The sequence below is a fragment of the Amaranthus tricolor genome, chromosome 12 (genome assembly GCF_026212465.1).
Source record: "Amaranthus tricolor cultivar Red isolate AtriRed21 chromosome 12, ASM2621246v1, whole genome shotgun sequence".
NCBI lineage: Eukaryota > Viridiplantae > Streptophyta > Magnoliopsida > Caryophyllales > Amaranthaceae > Amaranthus > Amaranthus tricolor.
Genome location: NC_080058.1, coordinates 4,993,147 through 5,014,759, shown reverse-complemented (window position 1 = coordinate 5,014,759; position 21,613 = coordinate 4,993,147). Strand labels below are relative to the sequence as shown.

Sequence of the window (21,613 nt, the reverse complement as noted above, 5' to 3'; positions counted from 1 at the left end):
GATTCCACCATTTAACACTATCCAAAAGGCCAAAACTAACTAATAATTAGATGAGCAAATTAAAGTCTTTAAAGACAAGTGAACAAGTATGGCTAAAATGCAAGGTGATGAGCTGAACCCACGAAGTTGGTGAATGTTGGCGGCATCAGAATTTTAAAACGAATCATCATATGGTCAAACTATTTTTTTTTATGTCACTTTTATTTAGCATTTTAAAGTAATTTTCTTTTTTCTAATGTCTCATTTTCTTTTGGATAATTGTTCATCAGTTACACTTTTAATTGTACTTTATTTTTATCTTTGCATTAAAACATAGTCAAATGAGATCTTGTTTGATTCGTCTCAACATAAGGTTTATTGATATCTAATTTTTATAATTTTAAATTACATTTATTAAGTATTTAATTAATGTGTTGACAAATATGAAAAAAAAACAAATAAAACATTTGAAATGAAACAGATAAAATATTATTTTTTAGATAAAAAATAATAAATGAATGGAAAAAAAGACAAAATGATTGGTCCATAGAAAGATTAGTTAAAATTGAGGGAAAAAGGTACAAATTATATGACATACTAAAATAAAAAGTGATGCAAATCAAAAAAATAGATAAGATATATAGATTATCACAAATTGTTGTGAGAGACGATCTTTCCAAAAAAAACGTATTATAATATATATGGGCTAAATAGTGCAGGTTATAGATCATAGTTTCACACAATGACACAATTCATATAATTGGAAGGTATGTTGATTGCAAAAGTAGTTTGGTTAAATAGGCTTTAGACATTGAATCAAATTTTGGGTATTATAAAAATTGATTAACAATATTATTCCAGAGATTTTGGTACCACCTGAATAAGAATATGAATCATAAAAGGGATTAACTAATTTCCCGACATGCCGACATAGGACTTGTGTTCGGACTACTAAAAGTTTTTTCTCATTTTCCATTTGGTCCCCTATTCCTTTTCAATAATTACACTACTATTATTAAGTATATTTATTAACAAAGTTATGGTCAAAATACAACTAGCATGTAAGAAATGTTTTCTTTTTCAAGTTAAAATAAAGATATTGTATAAAATAATTTAGTTTTATAGAATAAAGTTTATCGAATAAAAATAATAAAAAATTGCTTTGAATAGATTGAACTATTAACTTTTAGAATTTTTTTTGTGGTAGTTCAATTTATTTGTTTTGTTGGACTAAACTAAAAACACAATTTTCGTCCAATTAGTTGTTACTTGTTAGTTACCTGAATAACATGTTACTTGTTGATGTGATTGCAGAGATAATGCACTTTATGATGTGATGTTATATATATGATTATACACATGATTTTTCTTTTTAATTAATTTATATTTATTTTAAAATTAGTTTTAATTCCTTATTTATTATACTTAAATTTAAAATTAGTTTTAAATTTATTTGTTTTATTCTCAATTTGTAAAAGTTACTTATTTATTATTTATTTTTAACCATTTTATAAATTTAATTATTTATATTATTTTATTTAAAATACAACTATAATTGGTGTTTTAAAATTAGTTGCTTTTAATAATTTGTAAAAGTGAAGAAAACTTCTATTCGTGTATCAAAATAGATTTGATTCAAACTTTTCTTACTGATTTGGACTTGGCTTAAGACTCAATTACTATCTTTTTTTTAAATCAAATTTATTCTTTTTAAAGTATTATCCTGAGTTCAATTTTTATAACTTCTTTCTTAAACTTTCCCTTTCCCTCGCCAATTTTTGTACTCTAAAAAAAAATTGTTTTTAAAAAGATTTTGTTAGTTATCAAGATAAAAAAAGCCTCATGTGTGCTTTTATCCAAAAATGATTACATGGTCTATATATAAATAATGAACTTTCTAAATATAGACAATGGTTGAGTATTAATTTTCTTTAGCATTCCGTTTGGTATACTACTTCTATGCTCATCATCCAACCAATGATACATGTATGCAATTGTACTAAGTTGTTGGATTAGGCATCCTTAGACTTCATAAGATGTATAAAGCTCATGTATATATTTGTTTTTGGTACCTACTAACTTAATGTGAAAATGATAACACAATACCAACCTTCATAAGATGTAGCTAGTGTAGCGTGGAGTGAAGTCTACCATGGGAATAACCTCATATGTGTCCTCGTTTGTTCGAATTAACACCAAATTAAATGTTTTGGAAATATGTGTATGTACTTTTGACTAAATATCTGTCACTGACTATAAGAAATAAAAATATAAATAAAAATATAAAGAATAAGATTTGGGAGAAGGAAAATTTCTAAAACAAAATGTTTTGAATTATAAAATCCACCAATACAATCGAAGAAATTATTGTTGGTGAACACTTTACGGCCCGTTTGGTTGTTGGTACTAAGCGATGGTAATGAGAATAATTTGTTGTATAAAATTTCATGAAATGTATCATGTTATTAATAACTACACTATCTTACCCTTGGCCATTATGATTATTATAATTTTGAATCCAATAAACAAGTACCCTTGGCCATTATGATTTTCATGAGAATCAATCATCTCACTAAACCCTAGTTTGATGTGGCTCTTGGAACACTCAAAATTCTCTTGACTAGGAGTGTATAGTAATAACTACACTATCTTACTCAATTTATTTTATTTTTTATTTTAATTCGCCCAATGAATTTATATCATTTGTATTATTAGCCTACCCTCAATATTTTGAGAGTAAGGCTCCAATATTGTTGTTGTTGTGTGTCTCGTTCACTTTTACTCTCTATATTATAACACAAATTTTTGTAAGAGACGGTCTCTTTGAAAGACCATCTCTAATCGGACCGGCCTGTTATATATTTTTTTAAATATTGTAAGTAGGCATTAAGAATAATGTAAGTAGACATTTAAGATATTGAAAATAGGCATTAAAGATACGGTAAGTAAGCAATAAGAATAATATAAGTAGGCATTAAGAATACGGTAAGTAGGCATTAAGAATAAATGAGCTGGGCTTTAAATACGTTTCTCAAAGAGACGGTCTCTCAAGAAACTAACTGATATTATAACCTCTTATTTCTATATACCTCACACGAAGTACTTCATATGCGTTGCACAAATTTATAAACAATAACGGTTATTTGCAAATAATTACAAAAAGACAAAATACATAATATTAAAATAAATAAAATAGGAAAAAGATAAAATAAAATCTCAAAAGTTTTCCTATCAAATAGGGACGCATAAAAATGATTTACTATTTTCTCAAATAAGTGTTACTTCCTCCGTTTCATATTGGTTGCAACATTATAATAAATTACACTATTTATCCATCACTCTTAATTTGAGATTAGTTTTTAATTTATAAGTTAGAACATAGTCAAGTAAGATCTTGTTTGATTCGTCTTATTGAAAAGATTATTAATATCAAATTTTTATAATTTTTATTATACATAATTATAGAGATTAAAAATTAAATTAGTACATTAAATTACGTAAAAAAACTTAAGTGTGCAAGTAAATTAAAACGGATGAAGTAATTACATATAATCCTCCATTTAGAATATGAAAATCAGGAATAATAACACCCTAGCCTACTTAACCGCTTACTTATAAAAAAGTTGTTTTTTTAGTTTTTTTTACTACTCGCTCTCTTTCACTAAAGAGGGACATTTGCTTTTTCAACAATATTTATTTATATTTAATTTATAAATTAAAATATAATTAAGTGATATTTTATTTAATTCATCTCAATGAAAAAATTATTAATATCCATTTTTTTTTATAATATTACTTATGCATAATAAGAAATATTAAGTATTGAATAAGTCCATTGGATAACGTGAAAAAACAAATATCCCTTTTTCAGTGGAATAGAGGTAGTATATGGTAAGAAGAAGGAAGGATAGGTAAAAATCAAAATCAAGATATTTTTTAGAAAAATAATACTCTCTCCGTTCCTAAGAAAATTCTCATTTGTCATTTTGGAGTATTTTATTTGTTATTTTCATAAATAATCTTTCTATCTATATCACAACTTTTGAAAAAATCTAGCCTTATTAATCCTCATTTTAATATTTAAAAAATGCTTATGGTCCCCGTATATTTTCCACTAATTTTTTTTAACATTTTTATACTTCTTGTGGTCCTTTTATATTTCCCAATAACTTTATAAAAATATTTTCAATTAGCTGTGATCCTTATATTTTTTCCACTAACTTTCTTTTAATATTTATGGTCCCTATAATTTTTCTCCATCATATTTATAATTTAATAAAATAATATAATTACTATTTAAAATATTCTATTTTTCTTAATTCTTAGGAATATTTGTTATGAAAACTTTTTTACAAAACAGAGGTAATATACATTTTTAGCTTTGATTGAGGCTAATGTTGGAAAAGGGCAGGAAAGCACAAGAGTACAAATCATGTCCTTCAATGTTTTGCCAAATCAACATGGAGATTTTATAAATGAATTTAGATGACATTCATACAACAAAAGGTAAAAAGAGGAAAAGTTGAAAAGCACCAGCAAAAGCAATTAAAAGTGAGCACGGGAGCCACATTTTTTTTTTCAATTAATAAACTATAATAAGAATAAGAATACACAAATTACCACCACCAATTAAAATATCTTATAGCCATTACTCTTACGAGACATCGTCTCTCAAAGAGACAATATCTAAACAAGAAGTTTATATTTTTTATGTTTCTTTAATTTGTATTAATTGGACTATTTGGCCCATACTTCTTCAGTTTCATAATACTTGTTTTCGAGTGTGACATGTGCGGAAAAATATCATTATCAGTAGCAAGTATTATGGAACGGAGGAAGTATATCTTGTCTCTCAAAGAAACCCTCTCGCACAATAATCTGTGTTTAATCTGAGGTCTCATGTCACTTAAAAATCACAAATTTTTGTGAGAGACGGTCTCATCTAATTGGGCTGATCTATTATATATTTTTTAAAATATTGTAAGTAGACATTAAAAATAATGTAAGTAAACATTTAATATATTGAAAGTAGGCATTAAGGATACGTAATTAAGAATTACGGATAATGTAAGTAGGAATTAAGAATACGTAAATGAGCATTTATCTTTAATGGGTTGGACTTGAAATACGTCTTTTAAAAAGACGGTCACTCAATAGACTAGCTGCTTAAAAATTCCCCATGTAATAGCTTTTTTGTAATTTAGTGTTATTATTTAAGGTGACTAATTGATCAATTTATAGTTTAAATTTTATTTTTTTAAATTATGAGTTTATTATATAAGCAATTTTTAATAGATATGTTTGGTAAATCTGTTATTAATAATTAGTTATTTATCAAAGAAAAAAATGAATAAATGAACCAAAATGAAATTAAAAATTTATCTAAAATAATATTTTATTTTGACTTACATAATAACTTTTTAACAAAAAAAAATCTATCAAAAATTTTTTAACTTTTAATCAACTAATAAGCGGATAGTCAACCACAAATTTGACTAAATATCTAAGTAGACTAATCATCCAAATACCAAATAACTACAAAATATAGAAAATATAAGTAAATGTAATACTCCCTCCTACTCACTTTACTTTATATATCTTACTTGACTATGCGCCTCTTCTCAATGAACTAATTTAATCGCTAATATTAATAATTATAAATAATTAATAATTACAAAAAAATTAATATTAATAAATTTTATATTGAAATAAATTAATCATAAGATCTCACTTGATAATTGATATCTTTGCATTTTTTCTAACGAAGTTTTGTTGATGTATACCTACAAAAAAGATACCGCCTTAATGATAATTCAAATAATTAATTTTGTTTTATGGATCTTTCAAACATAGCCTAATTTCTAATAAGGTCAGTTTATTTTTATATTTTTATTTTTATTTTTTGTTTTTTAAATTCACTACTAAAAATAATTTTTTATAAGTGAATATATCAATTATAGTAACAAACTCGAAAATAATTATAAAATTAATTATAAAGTGGTATGTACGTATGACAATTGACATAGTATTAGTAAGAGTGGTAGTAGTGTATTTGAATGAAATGGCCCTCCAAAGATTTTCAAAAATTTGTTGGAAGAGATTTGGGGTCCCTTGTGTTGGTGAACCAGTGCCGAAGACCCGGTTGGTGATTTCAGTTGTCTTTTTCACCGTCTTCATTAAGAATCCCACACGTGCACAATTTGCAACTTTTTTTTTTTCTAGACCTTTTTTTTCTGTCACTTTATGTATTACATGCGTCTACGTTTTCTCTTCTTCAAGAATTTAAATACTACTTTTTGATTTGATCATTTTGTGTGAGGTTTTTATTAATTATATAAGGCAAATTCTAAGAAATAAAAGTAAAACTTTAATCGCTAAGGTGGTTACTTAAATTATAAACAATAATTCTTGTGACCTCTGATTTTATATATATATATATATATATATATATATATATATATATATATATATATATATATATATATTATTAGGATTTTAAATTAGGGGATCAAATTGTCAATAAACTAGAAAATTATTTATTAAAGGTGTTTAAAATTAACATGATGACCTAAAATTTACACGACATTGTAGCCGAATCAGATTTCACTCGAATTTAAAAATGATTTACAATTATGTAAAAACAATATGGATACAAAATTCGATTTCAATCCCACCCAAAATATCTAATTGAAAATCAACAATGACCCGCATAAACTATTAAACACTAGTTACGCTATAAAAATATTAAAATCATATAGATTGAAATGAACTTGAATCATATAATTATTAGTCTACAAAATTAATAGTTTAAATTGGATTTGATCCTTTAACCTTAGATTACAAATATATTAGTCCAACTATTGAGTTATAGTAAATTTTTTTATATTTTTACTCTCTTTAAACTATATTAGTAAGGAGGCTAAAACAAATTTTATGAAGAATCACATTTTCAATAAGGGGGTCAGACCTCCCCAAGCCCCATGTAACTTCGCCCATGATATCAATTCGGCAAATGTACGAAAAGAGTTCAAAGTGTTTTGTTCTATTTCTGGCATTTCACTGAACACGTAACATGCATACTTATGTGGATAGAGGGAGAGAGAATCTTTACTATTTGAGTATACTAATTCACTGATTTGAATCGATGATAAAATATGCCAGTACAAAAGCGTCGATAAAACCAATTAAATTTGGTGGATTTATATTTTAATTTAGTTTGAGGGTTTTTGGCAAATGGCTAATAGCTATTAGCTTATAGTTGATTATAGTGGCTGATTTGATCAGCTGATTTTAAACTCGTTGTTATAAGCAGCTTGTTCAAACTAGTTAATTCACCAAATACTAGTATTAGCTGATTTGACCACCCGACTCTCTATTTATATCCAAATTAGCTAAAATTGCTCAATAAGTAATTTTCCAAACACCCTCTTTATTTTTTGTCATTATTAATTGGGTTTTTTGAAATATGATTATTGTTTTCAATTTTTCATCATCAAGTTTTGAAATGTGATCATTACTTTAGAACTTATACCTTTTCTCTTTGGAAAATTTGATTTAAAAGGTACGAATTTTAGTTCATTTGCTTTTAAAGATTTGAACTTTCATTTATTTTTTAAAGGTTCGAACTTTAAGGTGCCTTCGCTTTTAAAAGTTCTGCCGATTTTAGTAACTTGGAATATTAGGTTACCATCTACTCAACTTGATTTTTCATCAGCTTCTTCCTTAAACCTCCGCATCAATGACTTCTTCCTTAAACCTTCTCATCAATGGCTTCTTCCTTGGTCTATCCATGGAGTCCCAAGAATAAGCACTAAACTCACTACAAAATCCCCAATTCTACTCATAGCTTCTTCCATAAACCTGAACTTGTTTTTTTTAAATCTCCAATTCTACTCCAATTTTAAACAATTCTTCCCTACAAAAATCTTATCAAATTCATCTTATAGAAGTCAACATCCTTCTAAAAATCACTTCTTTTCATCTTCATCATGACAATTTATAAGAGAGCTATTAAATTACTTAGACAACATTCTCAACAAAAAAAATTTACAATTTTTTTTACTGAAAATTGAAAAAAATGAAACTCAACAACAAAAGTTAAACACTGAAATTAACAAAATTCTCCATAAAAAAAGTACCTGAAGAACATTTTGAGGATTTTGATACTGCGATTTTGAGAATATTTTGAGAAGTTCGTTGAAAATAACAAAGTTAACCACAAAGTTAAACACCCATTATCCAAAAATGGAGTACTACTATTCAATAATGCTAAATGTGACTTAATCTTAACCTTTCTGATTATTCCCACCACAAAAAATAGCAGAAAGGGAGGGTAGAAATGGTGATGAAGGAGAAGGAGATAAAGTAAAAGGAACAGTCAAATGGTTTAATGGTTGAAAAGGATTTGGCTTCATTACTCCTGATTTACAAACTGAAAAATGAAAATGAAAATGAACATGAACAGGTTTGATCGTTTTGCTAGAGAAAGCTCAAAAGTTGAATACTCAAAAGCTGAATTTGGATGAGGAATAAGAAAACGAAGAAGCCATTGATGAGGAAGAAGAGAGTTGTTTTTTGTGAAGAAGAAAAACTTGTTCAACCGGTTAAAGGTAAAAAGAACATTTAAAAGCAGAAGCACCCTAAAGTTCGAGCCTTTAAAAAATAAACGAGAGTTCGAATCTTTAAAAGCTAAAATAAAGTTCGTACCTTTTAAATCAAATTTTTAAGTCTCTTTTGTAACACTTGTAGGACTGTTAAGTAGCTTATTATACAATGATTAAGTAATGATAAACTACCTACTTTGACATTGTATTTATTTATATACCTAATTAATATGTACTTGATATGTTTTTGTAGAACATATTTTGTGTATGATATCATTTTTAAAGAAAAGGGATGAAATTGACATTGTATTGTAAGTTAGAAATTATATATATTTGTGATTAATTGCAAAATTTAAATTGCAAATGAATCTAAGTGTTTTTATTTTTACATTGAATATGCTCTAACATGGAATTTGGACAACCCCAATTCAAATATACAATTTATAACATAAACTACATAAAAGTTAGTCTTGGGATAAGTTTATGTCGGAGACAAGAAACGATAATAATCTAATAAGCTAATTTTGATGATATGCAAATATGAATGCGGATTGTATGATAGATATGATGGATGAACACAAGCTAACTCTAACAAAAGAATGAAGAATAAAGAAATGTAGGGTTTCAAGTATGCATCAAGATATATTGAAAATCATCATTAAAGGCATATATAAGAATATAAATTATGGCAAAACACAATTAAGTGTAGATATTAATAATCCCACAATTAATAAAAAGGTGATTTAATATTATTTTTCACAATTTAACTGCCTAATTATGTTTAAGTTATGCATTAAAAGAATTTATTGAACACATATGCATACTAAATGATGCACAGAATGTGTTATGTAAAACTAGCAAGAACTAATAATTAATACGAGATATGTAATAATTGACTAATATAAAAAATTAGTGATATACATTCATATTTACATATACATTTATCTTCTTATAATTTTGTATTTTGAGACCACAGTTTGGTATTTCTAAAGTATTTTACATGTAAATGTATTGAAATAAAAGGAAAAGTAAATTTATCAGAACCATTAAAGGAGCTAAGAAAGTTTATAATTAGAAGATAGCAACTCGGCGAAGAAATAGAGGACTTTGACCTATTACGCGATTATGTATCCCTTATATTCAATCGGGTATTGGTACTTAAATATGACAGCTTTTTTGATGCTTGAAGACTTAATTGGGTTTATCAAATAGCCAATTGGTTATGTTAGCAGCATTCTTAAAGCTCCAAAGACAGAGGTTATATGTAGTCAAATACTTTGTTGATCGATATGTATGCACCTAGAGGCGAAAACATTGTAGTCTAATCTCAAAGAAATATTTATAGGAATATCCTATAAAAAATCCTAATACTCATTTAGGTCCAATGACTTATTATACAGCTCTAACGGACATTGGAAAAAAAGCATAATAGTCATTACATTTAGCAATTTATTGAGTGTCCATAGTCGGTCATGTATCCCCTATACATAACCAAGTATTGTTGTTGTTTTCACTATTTTGGTTTTTTAAGCAGCTTATTATGACTTATGAAATTAATATAAACTAGATGGTATTCATACAATGTACGTCTTTTAATAATTATTTTATGACATAAAAGTTTTATTCACAAATCTAATATGTAAACTAAAAAATATATTTTGATTACATGTTTTTTATTTATAGTTACTTAATATATATATTTAATTACTTTAATCAATGTGTAACGCTTCTTGATTGTTTTAGTAATTTTTTTTATCTTTAATCTAATTAATTATTATGTAAATATCCTAATCATACTATTTATGATGTTGATTCTAATAATATTTAACCCTTAATTGACTAACTATTTCATTGAATTAATTTTATTATTATGTAAGTTTAATTGAATAAAATCAAATTCTTCCATCCTTTTCAAAGTCAAAATTGGCCTAGTAAAACCCATAAAGAGCTTTAGAATGATTCATGATCTTTTCTTTTTCTCCTCATATAAAAAAAGAATGTTTCCTATTGGATTGAATTGATGGGCACCCAATTTGAAGGATTCATATCATATTCCTTTATTAATCTTTATCTCTAAACTTTCAAATTCCTTTCATTTTCTCAAGGGTTGAGTTTAAAGAGGAAAATGAAATAAATAAACCCTTCTAATACCCCATTTTGTTGTTGTTTGCTTAAACTTCACAATTGTTCTAAAATTCCCCTTATTTATATTTGGATCTTTCTACTCTCATATTCCCTATCTCCCCTTAGATTCCTCTCTTAACCCCACTATCTTCATCTTCCTCACCTCAACCTTTCTCCAATAACCTCCATAACTGACCCACATTTCAAGGAGACCTTTTGTTGACCCAAAACAAACCTCTGAACTTCAGATCTAGTCTTTTCAAACCTGAGTTTGACTCTCAAAAATTCAATCTTTTCCTCATTTCTTTCAGAATTTGAAGGTGGTAAGTTTCTGGGTCTTTTTCTTTTTCTCTTCAAGATCTGGGTTTTTATGGTGGTTATTTTTTGTTTCTGGGTTTTGTTTTTCCTTGGCTTTTATGGTGGATCTTGTTACTTTTATAATGGTGTTCATATAGGAAAATGGGGTCAAAGAATTTACATAATTAATTGTTTTTTAAGCTGAATGCTGTTTGAAACATGAAGATTTAATGTCAAAGATGTAGTGTGAATGCCTGAATGAATAAAGTCTTGACCTTTTCCCAATTTTTCAACAATTTTATAATTATTAATTCAACATTTTATGTTTTATTTTGCAGTGATATGGGAAGAGAAGTTACAGGGGTAAGAGTAGAACAAAATAAATCTTTATATCCAAAAATTAAACCAAAAGTTTCAGCAGATTCAGAAAAAGAAGCAAATTCTAGTGAATCAAAGGATTGTGAGGTGAAAGAGTGTACTTCAGAGGTATCTTGTGCAGAAATTAGTAGTGAAAAACAAGAAATTTTGGGTAATAAAAGCCCAAATTTTGATACTGAAAAGCCAAAAATTGAGGATCAGAAATTGAAATCTAGTGATAAATCTTCATCTGAAACTGTTACTGGGAAATTGAAGATGAAGAATAGTACCCAGAAAAGTAATGATGTGACAGTTAATACTCAAATTTGGGAGACTCCTAGAGCTGTTGAAACTCCTCTTTCTCCTACTCCTAGCAATTCCAAGTCTCCTAGCTCTACCCAGAAATCACAGGTTGATTGATTTTGTTTTTGAGTTTCATGGGTTTTCTTTTTTTTTTTTTTTTGGAATTCTATTTTTTGAGCTATTTTTTAATTCATATTTTCTATGGAAGTTTGGATTTTATGCGGAAATATTGTGTGTTCATGTGGATTTGGTACATAGAGGGAAGATGATGAACTAACTTGTTTATTTGGTGATTTTGATTGCATTTTTAGTTTGTTTGGAGAGGCTCTCTTCAATCGAGACCTCCTCGGAACGAGGGTATTGGTCTGCCAGTCTAAGTAACTAAGTAATTAACGGTGATTTTTGTGTGGAATAATTTGATTTTTTTGTTTTGTTTACTATATTTTTATCGTCAAGGTGATTGATCAGGAATTTCTGTTTTTCGCCTTCCTCCGATTGTGCCTTGGGTGTGATTGATTAGGATGATGATGATGTTAGTTTGTTTGGAATTGGTAAAAGAGATGTTATCAGTTGTGGTGTCTTTAATTTGGTCCTTGTTAAGATATTATTTTTAATGATGAAAAGCTGATGTTTTTTCTTGATTTAAACCAATTTTATTAGTTTTTATTTTTTTTATTGAGATTGACTTTTGTAATTATATTAATTCCCTATTGTATTTCTTCATTGCAAATATTGATTTTAACTGTTCAAAACAATCTTTTCTGATTTAATTTGATTTTTCTTATGTTTTAAAACCCTTTATGTTAATTTAGTTCTCTAGTAAAACTGAATTGATTAAATTGTTTTAAGTTGAAAAAAATTCTTTATCATTTTGGATGCTTCTCATTAAAATGCTTGTTTATGTATTAATTTGAAGTTTTGGAGAGAGGATTTCTTTGTACTCTAATGCTCATTTAATCGTTGGTATTAAATGAAGAGAATTGTAATGGAAAGTGCATTACATTTGGAGAGATGGTAATAAGTGGGAATGGAAATTTGTGCACACAAAACTTCTTTTATGATCAAATTTTGATTCACATGGGAATGACATGCTGCAATTTATGAAAATTTACGCTACAAAACATTTTTATTACCACCATTTAGTAACAATAATGCCCTTAAGAGCGCCAAATCTTTTTTCTCTTCATACCAACAACATATAGAATAATGTTGGATGCATTATCTAGAACTTTTAAACAATGTTGGGCCAACTCGAGTGTTCTAGGAAAGCCTCCAACTCTTATTGTTAGATAAAGAGTTGAAACAAACACAAATCTTAAATGGAACGGTCTCATGGTGAGAGCATTTCGATTGAATTGACTCATGTACATTCAGTGTGTCAAATTGATCAATTATAGAAATGAGTTAATTATATGGTCCTGTCTTATGGTGAGACGATCTCATACAACATGAGCTCTGAAACAAATTTAGCCATTCGACAAAAGTTTAAATTTCTTCTTTTGTATATTTATAAAACACACTTCTTTTAGTTTAATGGGAAGTATGATGATGAAAAGTTTTTATAGAAGTATAAGAATGTGTGCTTTGATTGCATTGATAACTTAGTTAAGGCTGTAACTCTAAATCATTGATGATTTGTACTTACTAGGTTGAGCATTTTTCGGATCAATGTACTAATTTGTAAGCATACTTCCATTTGCAATGCGGATGCTTACTAACTTTTGTTCCTTTTGCAGCCAAGTACGCCGCTTGTAGCAAGGAAGTCTTTAGATGACGACGACAATTGGTCTATGGCATCTTCGTATCCTTTCTTTGCACTGAATTCTTTCTTGTCCAATCATCTAATTAATTTCAATACCTTTACACTTTTTGAAGTTTTACCTTGTTCCTTGTAAGTTGTATGCTGTTTTAGACAATTTTTGGGCGGACTATGTAAATATTAACCGTTTCTCTCCCAACGGCTTTTAAGTCGTTTTTGGGCTTCTTGTCAAGCTGCAATATTATTGTGAAGATAATAAAGTCAAATAAGTGACATTTAGATTTTTTTCAATTTGAGGGTAAGGCTAAATCATTCATGTAGGCAGTTAGAATCGAAATTCTGTCACAAGAGTGAAATGGTAAAACATCAGCCATTAGACCAACCCATGATTCTCTGACATTTAGATTTTCAAAGTGAAAGAGAACGAAGGAAGGAGATTGATGGACATTCCCTATCTCGACATTTGATCAACTTATGTAGATTTTTCATTAAGGTTTAGGATCGATATATTCTTCTTGCTACATATAAAAATGGTTGTGATTTCTGTTTACGTTATTGCCAATCCTTAACCGTTAAAAGAACACGAACTACAAGATCCAGAACTACAGTCGGTAGAGCTCCAACATTTACCTGTACTGAACGTATGGAGAGGCGAAAGGAGGTACTTTTAAATTTAACTTAATTTGGAAGTGATTTTATTTGTATGTATTATTTCTCGCTTTGCCGAACTTTGATATTTAAATCCTACAATCTAGTACTATGCAAAATTGGAGGAGAAACGCAAGGCTTTAGAGGCGGAGAAACGGGATTATGAAGCAAGGACTAAGGTATTCCACATGTACAAACAGCAGATATATGTTTCGTTTCTTTTATCTATCGAAAGCACATTATTTACTTTTATCGATCTTTGGTTTCTTTCCACTTTTGAAATGTAGGAAGACGAAGAAGCGGCTATAAAGCAGCTTAGGAAGAACATGGTTTTCAGGGCTAATCCCGTTCCCAGTTTTTACCACGAGAAGCCTCCACCCAAGAAAGAGCTCAAGAAGGTATATGTTTTTTGCTTTTCGTTTTATTTGTATCCTTACGGTGAATTCATGATTTCGCTATATGGTTTGGGTGCATTCTTAGTATCTTGTCATAAGCTGTTTGTTTCAAGCAGCCAGCATTTTTTTTGAACGTTTTTTTTACTTTTTTTGATGTTATATTTTTGTTCTTTTCATTTCTCCATGGTTGCTCAACTACAACACTATTCTAATACCTCAATGCCAATCATTGAGTGGCTTCCACCTAGGTTAGGATTTGAGGGGCTCGGATGTACGCAATTTATTGTTGTCAGTGATAAGACTTATAAAGAGGATGTTTTCGATTAACCTTTGGTAGCAGATGTCATTTGCATCTTCACATAAATTAGAAATGCACTGACTTGTTGAGTCATTTTATTATAGTTCATTATAATGTGAAACCAAAGAAGTACAAATCTTTGGCCCCAAACATATTACCTTTTTATTGTTTCGCAAGCGGTTTTGTTTTCCTTTCATTTCCACTCTTCTTTAATTACGTATTACTTTACATGATTTTTTGAAATCCCAAATGCCTGATTTTATCAACTATGCCATCTTGAGAGACTCCACCTTTGAGTATAATTCTAATGCTCTTGAATCTTTGAATTCGCGATTTCCCTTCCGTTCTCTTCTGTATATTGTGTTTATTCAAGTCGGTGTCAAATGATTACTAATCTTCTCGCGAATCGATAAAAAGCGACCTATGGTCGGTATTGGGCTATATATCGCTAATCCGAAAAACTAATGAGCTAGTGAATTACGTTATCCCAATTCAAGTTATAAGACATTCATGATTTTCAAATCCAAATCTTCTTTGCGAGTGCATTTAATTTTCTTTCGGATTTTAGTCTTTTTTCACTCTTCATGTTTTGTGTTTTGTGCTTAATGGTCATTAAATCTTGTATACAGATTTTTCATCAGGTCGTTGCATACGATTTGCTTTACATCTATCGAATTTGTGGGAATCTCCCTTGCTAGTTTAAGCTTACATTTGTACATATTCGCTTAAAACACGACAGTTTCTAGTAGTGCAAATGTATTGCAACTTTACGTGCAACAATTAACTGACGTGCATTTTCATTGGCATCCTAGCTTCCTACAACTCGTGCTGTATCGCCTAAATTTGGACGCAGAAAGAGCTGCAGTGATGCAATTTGCTCCTCTTCCGAAGACAAGATCTGTGCTCGGGCATCAAGGCACAGCTTAGGAAGTCAGAACCCGAGGGAACGCTCAACCCCAACTAACATTCCCCGGAAGAAGGATTCGCTAGCTAAGGATCGGTTGAAACAAGTGGAGACAACCAAAAACACTCCTCCTAAGATGACAAAACCGTCCAACCCAAATATCACCGTTCGATCTTGATCATTAGAGCTTTCACACATGGTATCTTTATAAGTTCCGGTCTAGGAATATCATGGCTTATCGTTTTTTCTAGTTGCGTTTTTTTCTGAAGAAAGGTCCCGGGAATGTAAGAGAAGGAAAAAGAAAATGGCCTTTCTCCTGCCGATTTCTTTCAACCTTGTTTTTTTTTTTCTTTCAACTCGTTTCCAGTGTCGTCTTTTCTTTTTCGGGTGACATGTGTTGTATATCTCTGTAACTTATATTAGTACATAATGTATACCATTAGAGTCGCGAAATCGTTGAATTTCACTTGTTTGATCGTGGGATTAATCGGGGATGTGATCTAACTTTCTGTTTAACACAGAATTATTTGTTTGATTTGCTGTTCTGAGTATATTTGTGTTCTGCATTACTATTTTGTGTATGTTTTTTCATATATACCTTTGCTCATTCTGCTGCCTTTTCTGGAACTAATCAAAGTCTTTCAAAGGTCGAGAATCATGCGTTAACCTTATTGATTTGAAGTTTTTACTTCCACTCTCGTGCTAAGAATACGATTCTTATCATCAAGAAGGATTAATTCTCGCTCCCTTTTCAGTCGAGATTCTCTAAAAGAGCCTTTGGAAGGATTAGGAGTTTGAACTTCATAGATGTTCCACTAATTAAATGGACAAAGCTTTCTACTATAAAAATTAGGTTATTGACTTACATATTCTTAAATTTGTATATAATCATGTACCAAGTTATTAGTATAAAGATAAACATAATACTTGAGCAATGTTAAGGTTTTTATTTACTGATTTAAATAGTATTAATTGAATAAGTGAATTTTTAAAGTTCATATTAAGGATTTTATTGCGATATTATTGGAATAAATTAAAAAAATCTTTTCTTACAAAAGATATTGATAATTCTTATCTAATAAACGAATAAATGAGAGATTGTAACAATTTTTGTTTTAGTCTATTCTTAACTTTACAATTTCAGTGATAGTTAAAAAGTAACATAAATTATTATATGAAGGCGTGAACATATCATTGTGAAATGCGACTTATACATATATTAAATGACCTAACAACATAAATTATAAGAATATAACTTCTTATTTTGAAGTCTTATCATTAAAATAATGTCTCCTAAAAAATTAACATGTCTATAATTTATTATAAATTCTTGTATTGTACGAGAAGATCTTCCATGAAATGCACCTAATACTTGAGGCAAATAGGCCAATCAAACAAATTACTCCATTAGCATATAAACTTCTTTTGAGGTCGTCTTATCAGAATAGCTCATAATTTATACTTCATCTCATATACTTCCTCCGTTTTGAAATACTTGCTATATTATGTTTATTGGCGCTATTTATTGTTTAAACTTATTTCATATATTGTGAATTTCCGGCTAATGTATAAATAATATAGTCAAATAGGATCTTGTGTGAACCGTCTGATCCCATTTTTTCATGATATTAACTTTTTATAATTTTATTTATGCATATAAATAAATGATCAATTCGAAGGTAAAAAGGTATATGATGTCATCAAGGGTGTCAGTTCTGCTAATATAGTCAACGGTGTCAAATTTATCACTATTTCAAAGCCACACTAGATCTAAAGACCTCCTCGTGGGAAACTGTATTAAACAACGATGTGATAGAGGGGATGCTTCAGTATTAGATCTCCTTTATAATGATCGTAACTTTTCTATATAGAAATTTTTTTGATTAAATTTGTTATATTTTTGATTAATTGTTACTCTATTATATTTGCCCTGACATTTTTATCAATATTAGGTTAGTTTAAAAAAATATAAAGAAAAGTATGCAAGTGCAAGTGCAGGTGCAGGTGCAGGTGCAGGTGCAAGAGCAAGAGGTCACCCATTTCATTAATACATCTCCTCAACGCGGTAAGCCCATATCAAACCCAATTTTCTTCTTCTCTCTCTCCCTTGAGGCTTGAGTCCCTACTATACTCGCTTCACCTCTCTTTCTCTGCCAGTGCCACCATTTTCATTCATTTCTTCTTTCCCCATTTCAATCTCATCCTTCTCTTGAATCCCCTTGACCCCAGATCAATTGTCAAAAATCCCATCAAAACCCATTTCTTGAATCTTAAAATCCCTAAAAATGAGAATTCGAAGATCTACAATTTCCCCAATTTCTCAATCTCCTCCAACTCCATCTTCTTGTTCATCATCGTCCTCTTGTTTTTCATCCTCAACAACACACTCCACAATTTCAACTCATTCTCTCATTTCTTCCTCAAATTCAACTTCTTCTTCCCATTCTTCACTTTCACTCTCCTCAAATCGTCGCTGTCAAGGCCTTGATCTACTTGTTAAAGCTGTCTACTATGTTGCTGGATCAGTTGTGGGTGTTCCTTACATTCAAAAGCGAGTTATTCGTCGTAGAAAACCTGCTCTTAGTTTCACTAATCTTGTCATCAATTCTGATGAATTTGAAGTTCATCTAGATGATGATGATGATGTTGATTGTAATTTGGTAGTCCAGAAGAATAAGATCAAGAAAAAGGGTAATCTAAATAAGCAGAAGAAAAGATCAAAAGCTATTCCTTTGAAATACCATGACTCTGTTTTGCAATCATTGAAACCTAAAGATCGTCCAAGAAGAAGATCAACTAAAAGTTAAGATCTGGTTAGTGATCTGATCTGGGTTTTTGATTTTTCATCTGGGTTTTTATTTTGTGATCTTCAAATTCTTACATTGGGATAGATGAAATTGAATTAGATCACATTTATGGGTATTGGCTATTTTTGTTGTATGATTAGATATGATATGATGTATTGATCATGTATTGCAGTAACAATTAGTTGTGATAGTATGAAGCATTTTATATTAAGTTTACTATTCTTTGTTGAGAATTCATGGTATGAATTTTGTAGGCCTCTACTATAGGATAAGCTTCTAGAACTAGAAAGAAAAATGCAATCTTGTTAAGAGGTTTTTCTATAGATCATAGTATTCATTATTTTGTTGAATTTGAGTGTTCATGTATTGTTAGAAAAAAAAAAATCATAGATTTATATTATATAAAAAGTTTTCCGTTTTATTCTTTTTCTTTGTTGTAATTGTCTATTTTGATGTTTGTATTATTAGATTTATGGAGTATAAATTTCAATTTTTTTTCTGTCGGTGACTGATGGTTGTATTTTACAAATTTTACAGATTTTATTTGCTGAATTTTCTCAATAAACTATCTAACAGTTGAAACATCAAAAATTTGGGCTTTGGGGATGTATGTTATGCATGAACAGAACAGATTTGTTGTGAATTATGTCATGGTTTGTTTGAATTACATGGAAACTAAAAGGATAAATTCTGCAAGTCTTGCTAAATTGGGCAGGTTTTGCCTCTATCCAATCTGAAAGAGTACACTTGTTATTTGTACTTAAACAACATTACATTATTTCCTGCTGCAAAATGGCTCCCACGTAAGTGGGGTTTAGGGGTCGATTGTAATCTATCTTACCCGAGGGGTTGTTTCGGATTGGCCATTAGCAGCAAACATCATATATAACTTCACTAGAATAAGAAGTAGGATTCAATGATTTATCGTGTCATTTTGCATTTGAAGAGCATTGCTTTTACTCGAATTGTTTATGAAACAGTCTTACTGAGAGACGCTTCTTATACATGGGTTAAATAGTTCATCTCGTGCATGTTTTGAGATATAGGCACCTTTTTTGAGGTCGTTTCATCTTTAGATGGTCTTTTACAAAATTAGCTCAGCTCATACTTTTATGGTCTTAGAGTTTCAGGTCCATTGGACTAATGGAGCATAAGAATTGTGAGTTCATTTGATTTTTGACTGTTTCATGACATTTGGGAAGCGTTACCTCTTTGTTTTGATGTTTTAAAGGAAGATATCAGTTCTTTTTTGGAGCATGTAATGTTCTTTCTTCACCCTTAACTCTAAAGTTCTCTCTTGTAGTTTTTTATATCAATTTAACAATTTAATAGTAACTTTCTGTTTAGAAGTTGGCTCTATACTTATTTCATGATCAATTTGTGAAATGTGATAGAATTTTGCGTAATTTGATCCATCTTTACAGGAATTGTGATAAACTTTCTGTGTTGATGTTTATACCATATTACTATGCTCCTCTTGGAAAAGAATCCACATGTGATCTCACATCGAAGAATTAGAGAGGTTGACTAACATATATATTTGATGGGCTACTCTTACTAATACCAATCGGTTTCAGGATGGAATCTAATCGGGTTTATGTGTAGCCAACTAGCTTCTTATGCGGGTCTTGTTGTGTACAAGCCTGTTAACAAATTTTTCAGCTCCATTACGCTCCACTGCAGACGTCCATGGGAGCACCCGAGTTTCAACACCATGTTTGATGCTACCGTGGCTCATGATGGGGTTGCCAAAACGGATGCTAGTTTGGTTGAAGTTTATGAACGAATGGCTCATACCATGTTCCATATGAAGTGAAGAATATGAATGACAGGATTGGTGATCTTAGTGCTTCTGGATCTGAATTGCTAAATGTGCATACTTAATAAACCCTTGTATTTTACGCTTGTTTCGGTCGTTTTTGCAACATTTACATCCTTCATCTCTTTGTCTCTTTCCGCCTCTGAAATTTTATTGGCAGATTTACGGTTTTAACGAAGGTGGTGATAATCGACTTGCAGATTTCGTTCGATAGATGATTTCATACGCCAATCGCATCCAACTCCGAGTGCTAGTTGTGGCCGAAAGATTGAATTATTGGTTCGTCATGGTAGAAACGTGCGAACAACAATCTCGGCTAATACATGTTAACATATTCACGCTAACATAACTTATATCGATATCCTTGTTGATACATTTTAGATCTTAGAAGCCAGAGGCCTAGAGTTTTGTTTGACGGAAGATCGAGATTGTCTTCTAATTAAAGCCATACTAGTAAGAAATTCTTCATTCGTTCATATCCAATTCAATGCGTTTTTTGATATTTTAAATATTAAATTATGCATAATAAAAAATTATATAGACGATTTAAATGTGATATGACTTTCTTACACAATAGTCGTAATATATAAAACAAAAATTTAGTCACAATGTATAAAGGTAATTTGAATAATAAACAATGTTAATAATCGCATTTCATAATAAAAAAAAGTAAGAGAAGTTTGACGCAAAATATAAGAATATCTCCATATTTGGATATCATATACTTTTGTGAAATCGCATGAGTAATTTGCTTCATATGTTGATTAGACCAAGAGTATTTATTTAATAAAGACCCAAACTTTGAATTGAATTTATTGATCAATATGATTAAATTTATAATGAGATGAATTAAATAAAAATCTACTTAAATATATTTTAATTTATAGATTAAAAATTAAATACAAACTAAAAGTAATTGATGAATAATGTAAAGAAGATAACAGTTGGATCAAAAGAAGTATAAAAGTGTGGCTATTGGCTTGAATCACCACATGTATTCGAATGAAACTCTTTTATGCTCGAACAAGCACATTAACTTTATATCCATTTTTTTTCAATTAATATATTTTCAAAAATATTTTGTTCAACACAAATCCAATAACCATAACGCCCCACCAATTAATCAGAAATTGTGACAATTTCTTTGAGCAGTAACAAATAAAAAATGCATTTGAGAATATAAACACATGAGATTAGAAGACTCCAATGAACCACAATTTGATCATATATAAACACTAAACAGCCTAAAGCTCAGCTCAATAAGCAGCAATAACACTCACTAAAAACATCTAAAGCCCACCAACTGTATTAACTAACTTA

The 21,613-nt window shown here is 29.5% G+C and overlaps 2 protein-coding genes across 5 annotated transcripts; both read left to right on the top strand.

Moving 5' to 3' along the window:
* The first annotated feature begins 10,526 nt into the window (after positions 1–10,526).
* Positions 10,527–16,239, top strand: LOC130828251 (protein WVD2-like 1). The gene is made up of 7 exons (XM_057694110.1): positions 10,527–11,029; positions 11,342–11,771; positions 13,400–13,464; positions 14,002–14,083; positions 14,178–14,249; positions 14,358–14,468; positions 15,576–16,239. Exons 2-7 carry the CDS (start codon positions 11,346–11,348, stop codon positions 15,843–15,845), a joined length of 1,026 nt encoding a protein of 341 aa, XP_057550093.1. The 5' UTR covers positions 10,527–11,029; positions 11,342–11,345; the 3' UTR covers positions 15,846–16,239.
* Positions 16,240–17,594: 1,355 nt separating this feature from the next.
* LOC130828249 (uncharacterized) lies at positions 17,595–20,424 on the top strand. 4 transcript variants are annotated; one of them, XM_057694106.1, is made up of 2 exons: positions 17,595–18,480; positions 19,899–20,424. In XM_057694106.1, the coding sequence occupies exon 1, from the start codon at positions 17,953–17,955 to the stop codon at positions 18,472–18,474; it is 522 nt and encodes a 173-aa protein (XP_057550089.1). In that variant the 5' UTR covers positions 17,595–17,952; the 3' UTR covers positions 18,475–18,480; positions 19,899–20,424. The 4 variants fall into 4 exon arrangements, with proteins under 4 accessions (XP_057550089.1, XP_057550091.1, XP_057550092.1 ...); XM_057694108.1 differs by lacking the exon at positions 19,899–20,424 and adding an exon at positions 19,605–19,891 and having other exon boundaries at positions 17,708–18,480; XM_057694109.1 differs by lacking the exon at positions 19,899–20,424 and adding an exon at positions 19,012–19,597 and having other exon boundaries at positions 17,708–18,480.
* The last annotated feature ends 1,189 nt before the right edge of the window (positions 20,425–21,613 follow it).